This window comes from Argentina silus (assembly GCF_951799395.1).
Source record: "Argentina silus genome assembly, chromosome: 7".
Taxonomy (NCBI): Eukaryota; Metazoa; Chordata; class Actinopteri; order Argentiniformes; family Argentinidae; genus Argentina; species Argentina silus.
Genome location: NC_139661.1, coordinates 13,844,771 through 13,861,284, shown reverse-complemented (window position 1 = coordinate 13,861,284; position 16,514 = coordinate 13,844,771). Strand labels below are relative to the sequence as shown.

Here is a 16,514-nt window from a genome sequence, read left to right as displayed (position 1 = left end):
TCTTCAAATGTCAATGGGTAGTGCAGTACTTACAGCACCATTACAGAGCGGTGTTAGCAACCTCGCTGGTGTCAATGAGGCGGTACTCACCGCACCATGGTGCAGCATTTATATAATACATATATATATATAACATATAATAATGATAACATGATGTTATTACAAATGTATTAACATGCTTATAGCATACCAAACTATACTAATGAGTTGAGTGGCTGTTCCTAACAACGGTACAGTAACACAGTAGCCACTCTTACTGGTATCTTCAACCTCGCGAGTCTAAATGAGGTAGCGTTAGCGACCATGCTAGTCTAAATGAGGTAGCGTTAGCGACCATGCTAGTCTAAATGAGGTAGCGTTAGCGACCATGCTAGTCTAAATGAGGCAGTACTCACTAGCGTTAGCATCCTCGCTAGGCTACATGAGGCGGTACTCACCGCACCATGGTCTTGAGGAACCAGGGCCTGTTAGCGATGGAGGGCACGGCCTCGTCCATGAGAGGGTGCATCTTGATGAAGTTCAGTGTGTCGTCAGGAAACTCGTTGGACACCTTGTACTTCTCTAACAACGCAGTCCCGGCGCAGCACCCAGGTCTGGAGACAATGAGAGGAAGAGAGGAATGATAGAGGGATGAAAGGAGGAGAGGAGTCAAACGGGAGTCAGAGAAAGCTTATATATTTGATCCTTTTACAAGGACAGAGGAGAGACCTTGTAAAAGCGAGGCCGTCTTTGATACGAGATCCTTTCAAAGACTTCTCACCCCTCGGCAGTCATAAAGGGGGGTTTTACTGAAGGCTCAAAGTACAGTACTTGGTACCCCGGCCTCAGAATCTACACTGAAGTTATCCATCAAAGTCTAGAACGGCCCCTCTCAGATGCGGCCCGGCTCGACATCTATTCCATCAGACGGGCTCAGATGAATGTAATAAGGTCCCAGGATGAAAGAGAGCAGCGAGGAGACAGATGAGAGGCTAACACACGACACATACTCTCTGGAGGAGACCTCGCTGCACACTGTGAAAACTCCCTGTTTGTGTGCAGGCTGGGCTCGACGGCAATGGAATGAAAGAAAACCCAACACTAGTGTTCAGCTCTCGTTAACACTTGACCTTATTTCACACAAACACATCATTTCTTGCTAATCAGTGGCGGTAGCTAGCTAGTACGTCTCCTGCTGTTGTTGACGCCATTGTATCGGGAGCCATATGGGCAGACTCACACCACTAACAATTATCCTCCGCAGATTTTGTTCGATAGCTATCTTCAGGAGAGGAGAGGAGAGGTGGAGAGCTGCACTTTGCTGGATAATTAGGGACGTGGGGATGGGGATTGATCAGGCTGGTGCATTTGTAGAATTAACTAGCCATCTGGAAAGTGATCTCATGCTTCATTTGGTGCTATCGAGCTCTCTCTTTGTGCTGCCATTGTGTGTGGGGGGGGGAGGGGGAGGGGGGGTGGTGGAAGGGGGCCGGGTAAGTGTGTGTGTGTGTGTGTGTGTGTGTGTGTGTGTGTGTGTGTGTGTGTGTGTGTTTGTGTGTGCGAGTGTGCATGTGTGTGTGTGTGTGTTGCATGCGTGTATGTGTGTTTGTGTGTGCGAGTGTGTGTGTGTGTGTGTTGCATGCGTGTGTGTGTGTGTGTGTGTGTGTGTGTGTGTGTGTGTGTGTGTGTGTGTGTGTGAGTGAGCGTGCATGCATGCATGCGTGTGTGTGTGTGTGTGGGCGGGAGCAGATGAAGGGGGATGAATCAGCATCCAGTACCTGGGTTTGGGAACCTTGTCCTCAGGAACAGGTGTCCAGGTGGAATCAGGGGACTTCTGCTCTTTGAAGCGTCCCGTGAATGCGTTGGCCACCTCCGCCATGTCATAGGCACAGACGGCCGATCCCGGAATACTGTCACGAAAACACACACACACACACACACACACACACACACACACACACACACACACACACACACACATTTGTCAGTCAGATAGCTGCATAGCATAGCTCTGAATCACTTATCTATTTCTCGCCCCTCTCTTGAAGGAGGCGTCTGGGTCACACTGAGAGAGACAGTCATTGGAGACACCATGTACAAGGACAGGATTGTGTGTGTGTGCGAGCGTGTGTGTGTGCGTGGGTGCGTGCATGTGTGTGTGTGTGTGACAGTTACACAGCCGTAATTCTGTTAACCTCCTGGCCTGCGCTTTAAATCTCACTAATCACCCTCTATTGGCTGTGTATGTACAGAGCTACAGAGCTAGCTACGCAGTACAGCCCCTGAGGCCTGCTACGCTAGGCTAGGCTAGGCTACGCAAGGCTACGGTGCCAGACCACTAATAAATCTCCCAATAGCTCAGTTCTACCTCCAGTCAAAACATGTTCCCTCTCATTCTCCCCGCTAACTGGAAATTCATGCCAGGATGAAATTAGCTTATAGAAATATTCCCGGGCCGCTCCATTGACTTTTAATGGCCATTAACCACGCTCAATTGCATTGTCACAAGCAATTGTCTTATCTGCTAAAATGCGCCGTAAAAAGGGAAATTACAATATGTGCAGTGGGACCAGGTATGGCTCCAACGCTTCTTGCTTATTTCAATTTAGATAAAGAAGAAAAAGAAAAAAAAAAGAGAAACCCTCCCTTGGTAAACCCCTCCCCCGTATTTTCAATATGAACCGTGAAAAAAAAGAAGATTATGCACCTGACAAAAAGGGACCACAAAACGTGACAGCCGCAGAAATGGGAGTTCCTGTCCCCTCCGGGAGGCTGTGGCACGGTTTACATAATACCAACAGACCTACCTGTTGTAAGGTGTGGAGAACGTTGCCATGACGACATCTCGCCCGTTGATGTGTATGACGTCGGTGACGGCCTGCAGGATGTTGAAGTAGAAGTGGGAGTCTCCCGGGATGGAGCAGTTGAGGCGGGTCTTCAGGAAGGACGTCCACTGCTTCTCCAGGACGCGCTGGGAGCCTCCGCGGTCATTCTTACACACCCTGGCCACCCTGGGGAACACCACCTGGAAAACACACACACACACACACACACACACACACACACACACACACACACACACATACACACACACACACACATACACACACATACACTCCGCTCAGTAACACACACTAGAATAACAGACAATACTGAGCTGATGGTTCCTTCCCCAACTGATGTCAGTCAAGAGCCAGCAGACCAAGGGGAGGCTGGTGAGGTAGAAATCAGAGGATGGGCTCATTGTAATACCCGTCCTCCAATTTCTACCTCCACCAGCCTCCCACTGTGGCACACTCCTGGAAGGAGCTGCTTATTGTTACTGGGGCTTATTTCTTAACAGAAGTCCTGTGATTGGCTACTTAGGGCAAAAATAAACATCTCAAGGTCCTCTATAATTACGCATGTCTGGTACAGTAGATCTCGTCTTTTAAGTTTATAAAGAACATAGTGATTTCTAAAAGCAAATATACAACACCCGATATTATTAATCACTATGGCACTGGTGACTGTTTAGATTGTGTTAGAGGAAACCTTTGTTAATTATGTTATTCAGGAAATACCATTCCTCACCCCTAAACAACTCTCTAAACCGTAAAGGCACACTCCACTCAGGCTTTGATATTCTTTTCAAACCATCTGGTGAATTCTTTCTCTCTGTATTCATGATCACTGCTCCACACATGCCAGTCTAGATTTTGAGTGAAATTCCATTTTCCCTCGTTGCTCCTTTTAATAATAATAAAAAATACTTATATATTTTATTTTTTTGACGATTCATTTCCATATCATATTTTTCTTGTCAGTATCCAATTAAACCTTCTCCATGCAGAACTGAAATGAAAGGATTACTAAAAAAATAGTCTCGTCCATCCCTCCGGTCTAAACCCTGGAATGAGCAGACGCTCATTTTCATGTTCAACACTCTCCTCCCGTCTGTCTAATTTCAGAGAAAAACTTAGAAAACCTTTTGAGGAAACGACGGAGACCAGCAACAGGTCAAACAGTAGTCGTGACGACGTGCCTCTCAGGGTTTTTATATTTAGACTTCAAAACAACTGACTCTCCAGACGCTAACTACTGACTAGTCTTTCCAACTATTTATAGATCCACATCCTGCAAATGTTTTGCTATTCTTGATTGAGAAAACAGTCAAACCACTTTGGTCTCTTCCTGGTGTTGGACACACCCACATCTTGTTGACATCCTGTCTTTCCTGCTAAGTAGGAAGTAGCCTTGATTCATGTTGGACGACAAACCCCTCATCCTCACCCAATAGCCGGCTTTCCACAGCGGGACTTATGCTGTTATGCCAGTGCTTTTCCACAGTCACTCCTGGACTTCAACAGGCCAATTCTAACCCTCAACCTTTTAGCCTCCTCTACCCCCCTGGTCCTCCTCTGCCCCCCTGGTCCTCCTCTACCCCCCTGGTCCTCCTCTACCCCCCCAGGTCCTCCTCTACCCCCCCAGGTCCTCCTCTACCCCCCCCTGGTCCTCTTCTACCCCCCCAGGTCTTCCTCTACCCCCCCCCAGGTCCTCTTCTACCCCCCTGGTCCTCCTCTACCCCCCTTGGTCCTCCTCTACCCATCCTGGTCCTCATCTCCTACTCTCCTACCTTCACCTCCTTCCCTCATCCCCTCATCCCCTCACCTTTCCCATAGTGTTGTACTCCATGGCGATCTCCCTGTAGAAGAAGTAGATGAAGTTTCCATAGTTGACTGCCTGGATAAAATACGGGTCTGGGGAGAGAAAACGTTACGATAAAGCTTTGAAGTAATATTTACATAGCAAAAAAAACTTTTTTAAATGATGATAGGCTAAAATAGTACCAGAAAGACATGTATTATATATGGAATTATACCCGCACACGGTATATTAATGCTGGTAAGAAGACTTAGAAAGAAAGCTCTGGGGAGCTTTAATATGCAGAGCTTTATTTTCCGTTCTTCACTTGAGAGGAACGTGTCACATCATCACAAAACGTCGACACCCCGTTTCCCGTAAACAAAGCGAAAGGGCGCGTGATGAATGTGTCGTTGCGTGCCGCAGCCGAGGGTTGATCCACTAAGTAAAACGCTTCCATTTTACACGCCCAATACCTGCTGTATCTGTCACAATCCCCAGAGACACAACCTGGAGTTGCCCCATCCATCATCTCTATTAGAAGGTAATTTGCATGTTGAGCTGACAGATCCGTCTCTCTTGTCATTCAGTTTTGACAGCCTGGACTTGGAGCTGGAACTCCCCACCTGACTGCATTAATGCTCTGGGATCTGTTTGTGAGAATGACTCCATCTAATACACAGACAGTTGAAATACCTCCCCCTTCCCCAACTCTGATGTGTTATTCAACCTGTCACTCAGGTTGGTCTCTGCCAATCACTGTCAGGGCCCCAGGCCTTTGTCCCGGTCCTTGCCTCACCTTTCAGCCACTTGGAGTCGTGTTTGACGGTGCGCAAAGTTGGGCTGTCTCCCAGGCTGCGATAGATGACCGAATCGATCGCTAGGAAATCTGTGACTGTGGCAGAGTAGAGTCTTCCATCTGGAGGGAGGAGAGAGAGAATGGAGGGATGAGAGTGAGATAGAGAGAGAGAGAGACAGAGGGGAGAGAGAGAAAGAGAGAAGAGAGAGAGAAAAGAGAGATAGACAGAGAGAGAGAGAAGAGAGAGGGAGAGAGGAGAGAGAGAGAGAAAAGAGAGAGATGAAAGAGAAGAGAGAGAGGGAGAAAAGAGGAGAGAGAGAGAAAAGAGGAGAGAGAGAGAGAGAATAGAGAGAGATGAAAGAGAAGAGAGAGGGAGAAAAGAGAGAATGGAATAAGAAGTCAACCGCACCAGTCTAAGTGCAGCAGAACACACAAACACACTCACAGTATTCCATCTCAATGACTGGGTACACAAACATCTACAGAGACAGAGACCCCAGGAATGGACACACACACACACGCACGCACGCACACATACACACACACACGCACACGCACACGCACACACACACACAGCCACATACACCACAGCCACATATACACACAAACACATGCACACACATGCACACACACACACACACACACACACACACACACACACACACGCCCACAACCACATACACCCACAGCCACACACACACACACACACACACACACACACACACACACACACACACAGCCACACAGTCACACACACACCCACAACCACATACACCCACATACACACACACACACACACACACACACACACACACACACACACACAGACACACACAACCACACACACCCACAGCCACATACACACACGAGATGCGAACAGTATCCCCGTCTAGAATGACCTCAGTCCGTCTCTGTTGGAAACTCTAACTGCATAATTGAAAGGATAGCAGAGAGAAACCTCCTGATTACTCAAAGATTCCCATTCCGACAAATGAGATGGTCTGTGAGGCGTTCGCCCTGCTGCCCGCTGGACACACACACACACACACACACACACACACACACACACACACACACACACACACACACACACACACACACACACACACACACACACACACACAGGAACCTCACAGACAACATCACAGCGAATATGAATCACTTTCTCACAGATCCTCCACGCTCACTAGGCTGCGCGGTCAGAGGAGTTGTGACCTGCCAGCGGAAAGCTGACTCATTCTGAGGGGTTGGGGGGGTGGGGGTGAGGGGGTACGGGGGGGGGGTTCGCCTTCAGTGTGATTTTATTTTTAAGCCCCACATTTCGGAGAAAAAGAAGGAGATTCCATTTCTTTCTTTCTTTTTTGGTGGAATCCCACAATAGCTTTATGTGTTTCCAAGGCTGGCCGCGATATGTCCATCTGTACGTCTGCCAGCCGGCGGATTCTTCCCAGAAACGGGAATTCCGCCTGCCCGTCCTCCCACCCCCCCCCCCCCCCACCCACCCCCCCGCAGATGAAATCAAATCCAGGCTGATCTGATCTGTGTGTTCTCTAGTAGAGAGAGAATGAGTTTCCCCATCGAGCGACTGTAGGTTGGAATGACTGGAGATGAAAGGCTCATCTTTGTTGAGGCTCATTCTGACTAATGTGAACAGATTTCTGGATAAAAACACCTGGTTTCCTTATTCCTAAGAGTCCAGTCGTATTAACATGGGAAATCAAGCCTCTTTATATAAGTGTAACCTACATTTATATCGGCTGAATTTCACACACACACACACACACACACACACACACACACACCTCATACAGTGCTACATCCCCCTACAAAAACATTCAGTCACACACACACACACACACACACACACACACACACACACACATAGAGATACTGTAAAGTAGAGATATCTCACCAACGAACACACACACACACACACACACACACACACACACACACACACACACACACACACACACACATAGAGATACTGTAGAGTAGAGAGGTAGTATCTCACCAGCAAACAGAGCCACGTTGGCGTGCTTGGCATCGTAGGGGCACCGTGCCATCCCGCTGATCTCGTCTGAGAGAGGCTCCATGGTGTCCATCTGCAGAGAAGAAGAACACAAGGTCAGAGGTCACTGGTGTGTGTATGTGTGTGTGTGTGCGTGCGTCTATACAGAGAAGAAGAAGACATGGTCAGAGGTCACCAATCCACCTAGGACACTACAGCGCTACATCAATACAATGTTGTTACGAGTTGCAACTACACAGATGTGTGTGTGTGTGTGTGGGTCTATGTGTGTGTGAGACTGAATGTTCTTTTAGAGGGATGTACTGTAGTACAGTATGAGCTGTGTGTGCGTGTGTGTGTGTGCGTGTGTGTGTGTGTGTGTGTGTGTGTGTGTGTGCGTGCCTGTGTGTGTGAAATGTGGATGTACAGTAGGGTGAGTGGATTATCTAAGCAGCACTGGCAGTTCTGGGACAAGCTGGCTACAGTCGTTTAACACGATGGTCCAGAGACGCTGGCAGAAGCCTGACAGAGGACCACGTCCAGGTCAAAGGTCACCCCCCCCCCCACCCCCCTCCCCCCGGGAGACAACCTAGTCAACCCTAGTGGGTCTGGTCAACATCTCAGCACAGCTAGCTAACGCAGTACAGAAGAGACCATCTTTTCTCCTCTCCTCTCCTCTGCTCTGCTCTGCTCTCCTCTCCTCTCCTCTCCTCTCCTCTCCTCTCCTCTCCTCTCCCCTCCCCTCCCCTCTCCCTTCCTCCCCTCCCCTCTCCCTTCCTCCCCTCTCCTCTCCTCTCCCTTCCTCTCCTCTCCTCCCCTCCTCTCCTCTCCTCTCCTCTCCTCTCCTCTCCCTTCCTCTCCTCTCCTCTCCTCTCCTCTCCTCTCCTCTCCTCTCCTCTGCCCTGACAAAGACTGCAGCTTGCCAAGAAAAGGCGAAGTGCTTACGCCGCCCTTTCTCCCGCTCTAAACAGGTCATTTTGTTTTCTATTCTCGTCTCGGGCGGAAACAGCTATCATCTGCCCACTAAAAAGGTCACACACAGTCTCACTGAAAAACTCAGTGCTGCCTGTCTGCCTGTCTGCCTGCCTGCCTGTCTGCCTGCCTGCCTGCCTGCCTGCCTGCCTGCCTGCCTGCCTGCCTGCCTGTCTGTCTGCCTGCCTGCCTGTCTGCCTGCCGACCTGCCCGCCTGCCAGAGAAATTGTTGAGGCAGATTTGGCAGTGCAAATTACCAGTGACCTTATACAATATTATAGCAAAACCAACACCCGCGGCAGTGGAGTACGCGCGCACACACACACACACACACACTGGTGGATCTGCTCTCCCCAAGACTTTCAAATGAATAATTATATCAACAGAGACAGACCTATATTTATTTTTTTTGGCTGGGAATTTGAAATTACATATTTGTTGAATAATTGATCGGGTGTGTGTAGTTTAAGGGGCTCTAATTCCAGCTCTATCACTGTGTGTGTGTGTGTGTTTGTGGATGTGTGTGTTAATGTAAGGATGCCTGAGTCTGTTGGACTCGTTTCCTCAGACTGGTTTCTACAGCATCAGTGGAGGCATCCTACCCCCCTTCCCAACCCCCCCACCCCCCATACCTCTCTCTCCCACCCCTCCCAACCCCCCCACCCCTCCAACCTCTCCCTCCCAACCCCCCCACCCCCCTACCTCTCCCTCAACCCCCCCCCCCCCCCCCTCTGCTCATTCCAACGTGGCAGTGACCTCTGTCTAGCGTGGGCTCCGCTCCCTGTCAGTGATCTATTCCTGCAGTTTCAATGGGAGGAAGAGAAGGACGAGAAAGACGAGAAGGAAGAGAAGAGACTCCCAGGCTATCTGATATACGAGGCCAGCCTCATCCCCCCATCGCACTGCAAGGAGGAGGAGAGGAACCAGGGGATGTCTCGTCCTAAAGAAAGAAAGAAAGCGCCAATTTCTTTAAACAGATAAATTCCAACCCGGTGTGTGAGACACGTGACCTTGAGGATGGAGATGAGTTTGTTAACGCAGTGAGTAATAAATAAATGTGCCCTATATCCTAATTAATTAGACAAATAACAGCAAAAATAAAGAGATCTCAAACATGACCGTCAGGTCCCTTTTTTAATTGGTTCATCCTCCGCGGTGGTGGACTGGCTGTGTTTGATACCCTTCCTCATTCCGCTCCATGGTGTAACAATGAGCCCCGTCCTCCAATTTCCACCTCCGCCAGCCTCCCCTGTATCAGACAGGGTTTCTGGCTGCTATGGGAGATGGAGTGGAGGCCACTGCACGTGCTCAGAGCGGACCCCCGCGGCCCACCGAGACGGGGGGGACAGTCACGGCCCATTTCTCTGGGGCCGATCTGTATCACCTGACCTCCCAGCAGGGCTCCTCTGCTCCACCCGGCAACAGGTGATGTAACAGATACCCTCCGTATATCAGGCACCTGAGGAGGAGGGGGTTTATTACACACAGAGGGGTGATCTGGGGCTCTGGGGGGGAGGCTGGGCTGGGGGGGAGGGTGGGCTGGGGGGAGAGGCTGGGCTGGGGCTGGAGGGGAGGCTGGGCTGGGGCTGGGAGAGAAGCTGGGCTGGGGCTGGGGGAGAGGAGAGTGGCAGGGCTGGGCCCAGTGGGGAAAGGCCCGGGGGGGAGAGGCATCTGTCTGAGTGGGCCGGGTTCACAGGCGACATCGGCGCCGCCGACCCAGAGCTGGCTACAGATGGGCCCTCGGAGGGGGGAGGGGGGGAGGGGGGGGGGGGGGGGGAGCGGGAGGAGGGGTGTAGCAGCCGTCCACAGGGACAGTTGTATAGCCCTCTCCCCTCCTTCCATCCCCTCCCCCCCCCCCCCCCCTCCCTCCTGGGGCTCTGATTAATGTGGGATGAGGTTGGCCCCGAAACAGAAGCTCTTTTCAGAACTGTCGCGCCGGGGAGATGGAGAGACACACTGTGGCCAAGGTGGATCTGCTGGGCACACACACACACACACACACGAGCACACACACACACACACGAGCACACACACACACGAGCACACACAAGCACACACAAGCGCACGAGCACACAGGCACACACACACACACACACACACACAGGCACACACACACGAGCACACAGGCACACGGGCACACGGGCACACACATACACACGCACGCACGCACGCACGCACACACACACACACACACACACACACTCCCCCTCCCTCCCTCCCACAGACGGAGACAGCCTGGGCTAGCTAGCTACAGTGGTGGAGTGGTCGTGCGTCGTGCCCAGCGCCCAGCGGCCCTCTACAAAGGCTGGGTCTTGCCCAGGGACGCTGCCAGCAGCCCAGCCTGTCTCTCTCTCACCTCTCCCCCCCCCCCCCCCCCCCCTCCTCCTCCTCCAACCATTGGCAGTTGGCACATCTGAACACTGCCACTCTTTAGATCTACTCCATGTCAGTTGGGGGTTGGCAGCCCACCGCAAGACAATGGAAGAGCGATAGCAATTCAAAATGTTAGTCTGAAATGCTAACAGAGGACGTGTTGAAGCTACCCATGGTGTTAAAATGTTAGCGTCTGAAATGCTAACAGGGACCGAGTTGAAGCTAACCACAGTGTTAGAATGTGGATAGAAATTCCAGGTTTTCTACACAGCGCGTAGAAGAGTAGAAACAACACCACTCTCTCTGTGCTCGAGTTGAAACCATGACTCAATGAACCAGACAGTCAGGCTCAGCAGTAAACAAACCTCTCTGATGAGCAACCACCACAACAAACAACAACAACAAAACAAACAACAACAACTCCCAGGTGCCTCTCACCGCAACCACCACAACCTAACACCTCCACAACATCAAACATCTCTTCTCCCGCTGTCAATCACTCTGCTCGCTCACTTGGCAACCATCACAACATTCCGCAGCTCTCTGGTTACACAGGGCAACGGCGGACATCTTAATAAGGAGAAAGAGAGGAGGGGGGGGTTTCTCTCTTTCCGTAAAGGAGGAATTTCAAAGCGATTCCAGAGAATCCCAGGTCGTACATCAGAGAGAGACGACCCTCTCCTTTGACTGGGTGGGGGACGGGGGACGGGGGACGGGGGAACGACCCCCTCTGCCCCCGCCCCATTCCCCCCCCCCCCTCTGCCCCCCCCATTCCCCCCCGTTGTGTCTCTGTGTCAGGGTAGGTTTCCCTTAAATCAGGGTGTCAGGCTTCACCTGGGAACAGGAGCCTCTTGGGGCCGTGAAGGTGATCTATCAACGTCTGTCCCTCCCTCTCCACTCCTCACACACTCTCACACACACGGGCCTGGCATGGCCCGGGAAAATACAGCCCTGTGTATGTGGGTGGGGGGGGGGGGGGGTGAGTGTGTGTGTGTGTTTGTGTGTGGATGTATGGGTGTGGAACAAGGTGAAGTCAGAGAGAGAGAGAGAGAAAGAGAGAGAGAGAGAGAGTGAGAGAGAGAGAGAGAGAGAGAGAGAGAGAGATGAGAGATGAAAGAGAGAGAGATGAGGGCTGTACCTTGTATGTTCGGCAGGATGGGTTAAAAGCGTTCGTTCCGCACACAAACAAGGTGTCATCGTTCTGCTGCAGAAGGACCTTGATGAAATTGTGACACTCATCCTTGAGGGGGAAAGAGAGAGAGAACGAGAGAAAGAGAGAGAGAAAGAGAGAGAAAAAACAAGGTTCATTGTGACAGATCCTCCCTGCGTGTGAGTGAGAGCAGAGTGAAGACACACTGACAGCTACGCTCAAAGGAATAAATGATTGAAAAAGGACTTGTTCTTTTCTCTTGAAGTGCTCCTGTGTACGTTCTTCAATCACTGCGTGTCAGGAAGGCAGAGAGATAACCCAGACATGGCATGTTAAATGTGCCAAGGACACGTTAAAAAAACGCACAAAAATACACACCAACGGAACGTTTTCAATATCTGTTCTGCTAATCTAAAACAAATGACATTTCAATTTCAATTTTCATTTCGCTTCAACAGTATTCGTAGAGAGTCCTATTACTGTGCGTGATATTAATGGCCTCCTCGTCAAAACACACTGCTTAGACAATGGAATATGATTTATATGATGTCAGTATAATATATATATATATATATATAAGTTATGAACACTACAGTTTCTCTCCAGCAGCAGCTTGTTATTCCACCTGCGACCGCGTCGTAAACGTGTTATCTTTTATGACGAGCAGAGGAAGCCGGGTTATCACACAGGAAGTGAGGTCAGCGGCGGCCCCTACCTTGTGCTTCCCCTTCATCCTGCAGGTGTCCACGTCCGCCTGCCGGGACTTCCACGTCAGCTTCTGCACAGACAGGAAATGGAGATGATCAATAATCTGTGTTATAATGTGTTTGGTTTCCCTGGTGATTATTCCTCTGGCTTAGAGCCCCCCTGGTTGGCTGGCTCTCCTCTGATTGGTTGTCTGTCTGTCCTCTGATTGGTTGGCTGTCTCTCACTGGGTAGGTCTCTCACTCTACCTTCCCCTCTTTCTGTCCCTCTCTCCCTCCCTCTCTCCCTCTCCCTTTGCCTCCCATACCACTTCTCCCTACCCCTCTGTCTCCCCCTCTCCTCACTCTAACTCTGTCTCCCTCTCCCCTCCTAGCCACTATTGTCTCTCCATCTCCCTCCCCCCTAGGTCAGTTTGTCCACAGGGCAGTGAGTGTGTACTACACTAGCTACAGTGTGTTTGGAGCCGAGCCACTTCTGTCTCCCTCTTTGTCTCTCTCCATCCCCCCCCCCCCCCCCCCCCGTACGTCAGTTTGTCCCCAGGGCAGTGAACACTACACTAGCTACAGTGTGTTTGGAGCCTAGCCCCCCCCCACCCCCCCACCCCCCTTACACTAGCCCAGCCACTGATTAAAGCCTCCTGCTAACCAGCTCCTCGTCGATCAGTCTCCCTGACCTCCTATGCCTCTCTGATCCAGCCGGCTCTCATTACGCTATACAGCTACAGGAGGAGGCTGGGGTGAGCTGTTACACATGTCTCATTACTCTACAGTAGGAGGAACAGGGACAGGGAGGCTGGGGGGGCAGGGGAGGCTGGGGAGGCTGGAGGGGACAGGGGAGGCTGGGGAGGTCAGGGAGGCTGGGGAGGTGAGGGAGGCTGCGGAGGTCAGGGAGGCTGGGAGAGGCTGGGAGGCTGGGGAGGTGAGGGAGGCTGGGGAGGTCAGGGAGGCGTGGGGGGTCAGGGAGGCTGGGTCAGGGAGGCTGGGGAGGTCAGGGTGAGTTGTTACATATGCCTCATCATTCTACAGTAGGTGGGTGAGGGACAGGGAGGCTGGGGGAGGCTGGGGAGGTCAGGGAGGCTGGGGATGTCAGGGAGGTTGGGGGAGGCTGGGGGCGGCGGGGGAGGCTGGGGGAGGCTGGGGAGGCTGGGCCGGTCAGGGTGAGCTGTTACATATGTCCATAAACCTCTGCCTCCCCCCCTGGCCTGGCTCTGGGCAGGGATGACGCAGGCCAGCCCATTTGGTTCCTGATAGGATCATGGGCTTAGCCGGGGTCAAGGTGCGGGGACCGTTTCACACCAGGCCCGCCAGCGCCACCGCTCCAGATCCGGCGAGAAGAGGAGGAGGAGGAGGAGGAGGAGGAGAAGAGGGAAGAGAGGAAGGAGGAGGAGGGAGGAGGGCAGAACAATGTGTCCTCAGAACACTCACCTTGCTGAAATAGATCTCGTCAGAGTTGGCCGTGTCTGTGTCCACTGTGTATATGTGATCCCTGAGAGAGAGGGAGAGAGAGAGAGAGAGAGAGAGAGAGAGAGGGGGGAGAGAGGGAGAGAGGGTTAGAGGAGACGAGACAGACAGGCAGGCAGTCAACAAACACGCGACCCAGACATGTATTTATTTCCTGTCATTCCTCTTCCTGCCAGGCCGAGTCGGCAGCAGCAAGCAACTGAAACTAAAGTCTTTGTATAAACTTTGTGTTTTTTTTCTGCTCAAAAGTCGGGGAAAAGAAAAATAATAATATACAAAAAGGGCTGTGCGGCTATTTGCTCTGTCAGACAGAAACTGTCAGCAAAGGACTCGAGTGCTGCCGTGGTCCCCCAGACAAAAGACCCTTTGTCACTCCGACTCGGGGGAGGGGGGGTGAGGTGTGAGGGAGGCAGGGAGGGAGAGAGGGGGGGGGCAAGTCACTCTAGGCTGTTCAGGTCAATTAAGCCCAGTGTTCAGCCACAGGAAATCTAAGCTAACACTCGTTAAAGCGCAGACAAGACTTGTGTGTGTTCCGCTGTTAAACCTTCCTCTCCTGACCCCATATGGAACACATCACCTCAGGGGTTAACTACCTCACTCCCTGTTTCAGACTGACTGGGAGAGAGAGAGGGAGGGACAGAGGGAGAGAGAGAGGGCGGGAGAGAGAGAGGGAAGGAGAGATAGAAATAGAGGGAAGGGGAGAGATGGAGAGAGAGAGAGAGAGAGAGAGAGAGAGGGAGAGAAAGTGGGAGAGAGAGAGGGGGAGAGAGAGAGAGAGGGGGGAGAGAGAGAGAGAGAGAGAGAGAGGGAGGCAGGGTTTGTTTCAGGAGAGGGAGAGAGAGGAAGAGAGAGAGAGGGGGAGAGAAAGAGAGAGAGAGAGGGAGGCAGGGTTTGTTTGAGGAGAGGGATAAGGTGACCGAGGCAGAGGTTTTAATGTGTTGCAGATTACCTGTGAATGTGTTCTTAATCAACGTGTGTAACAGACGTTGTCAGACTGGAGTTTAATTATGTCTCTCCTTCAACCTGCGAGCTGGCTAGGCCTGTTCTCTCTCTCTCTCTCTCTCTCTCTCCTCTCTCCCTCTCTCCTTCTCCCTCTCTCCATCTCATTAACTCAATATTAATAAAGTCTGGAGGAACAAGTCATTCTGAAATGAATCCACTTATATGGGTGTCCTGGGGGCTCAGCCGTCTCCTGCCTGCGATACCTTATCACGGCCGAAGCCTCCGTTCAATCATTCATCTGGAGAGAGGCAGTGTTCACACAGACACCCCTCCACCCCCACCCCCCCCACTCTCACAGACTGATCCAATCAAACAATGGGACACATTCCAATTCTATAAGTGTGTCGCTGATTCGCACCAAAAATAAAAGAGGTTTAAAGGTCCAGTATGTAACATTTAAGATTTCTAAATGATTCCTAATGGTTGTAATGACGATGTTTCTTATCGGTAGCTCCCTTGAAAGAAATGTTTCATTTCCGAACACTGTTTTGGTCCAGAAAAAGTGTCCTACCCAACATTCGGTTTGCGTATGAACATGTTGTTACTGGTCAGGGGTGTTGTAGGGGAGGGGCCAGGGGTGTTGTAGGGGAGGGGCCAGGGGTGTTGTAGGGGAGGGGCCAGTGGTGTTCTAGGGGAGGGGCCAGGGGTGTTGTAGGGGAGGGGCCAGGGGTGTTGTAGGGGAGGGGCCAGGGGTGTTGTAGGGGAGGGGCCAGGGGTGTTCTAGGGGAGGGGCCAGGGGTGTTGTAGGGGAGGGGCCAGGGGTGTTGTAGGGGAGGGGCCAGGGGTGTTGTAGGGGAGGGGCCAGGGGTGTTGTAGGGGAGGGGCCAGGGGTGTTGTAGGGGAGGGGCCATGGGTGTTGTAGGGGAGGGGCCAGGGGTGTTGTAGGGGAGGGGTCAGGGGTGTTGTAGGGGAGGGGCCAGGGGTGTTCTAGGGGAGGGGCCAGGGGTGTTGTAGGGGAGGGGCCAGGGGTGTTCTAGGGGAGGGGCCAGGGGTGTTGTAGGGGAGGGGCCAGGGGTGTTCTAGGGGAGGGGCCAGGGGGTGTTCTAGGGGAGGGGCCAGGGGGTGTTCTAGGGGAGGGGCCAGTGGTGTTCTAGGGGAGGGGCCAGGGGTGTTGTAGGGGAGGGGCCAGGGGTGTTCTAGGGGAGGGGCCAGGGGTGTTCCAGGGGAGGGGCCAGGGATGTTCTAGGGGAGGGGCCAGGGGTGTTCCAGGGGAGGGGCCAGGGATGTTCTAGGGGAGGGGCCAGGGGTGTTGTAGGGGAATGGATTTTCACCTTTCTGTCTCTGGTGGCTGCCTAGTCAAATTGTGAGTGCATGCAGAAACACAACAGCTAATGTCTGACACTGCAGGTCCATTTCGGTTATATTATTATTAGGGAGGATGTTGTTTGGAACATCAAACTGAATTTCGCAGCGATGGCCAGAGGTGGCAGATTTCTAGCA

The 16,514-nt window shown here is 52.0% G+C and overlaps 1 protein-coding gene across 2 annotated transcripts in view; it reads right to left on the bottom strand.

Moving 5' to 3' along the window:
* The window catches only part of sema6a (sema domain, transmembrane domain (TM), and cytoplasmic domain, (semaphorin) 6A), a 94,736-nt gene that overhangs the window by 27,178 nt on the left and 51,044 nt on the right, over positions 1-16,514 (bottom strand). For both annotated transcript variants that reach the window (XR_014554304.1, XM_083673200.1), the window contains exons 4-12: positions 14,037-14,097; positions 12,623-12,685; positions 11,896-11,997; positions 7,416-7,506; positions 5,402-5,521; positions 4,630-4,718; positions 2,787-3,004; positions 1,758-1,889; positions 438-593 (exon numbers count right to left, since the gene is read on the bottom strand). Coding sequence is in view for 1 of the 2 variants with exons in the window: in XM_083673200.1 (XP_083529326.1) it covers positions 438-593; positions 1,758-1,889; positions 2,787-3,004; positions 4,630-4,718; positions 5,402-5,521; positions 7,416-7,506; positions 11,896-11,997; positions 12,623-12,685; positions 14,037-14,097 (1,032 nt within the window). In the remaining variant the exon portion in view is untranslated. The remainder of the gene's footprint in view (positions 1-437; positions 594-1,757; positions 1,890-2,786; positions 3,005-4,629; positions 4,719-5,401; positions 5,522-7,415; positions 7,507-11,895; positions 11,998-12,622; positions 12,686-14,036; positions 14,098-16,514) is intronic.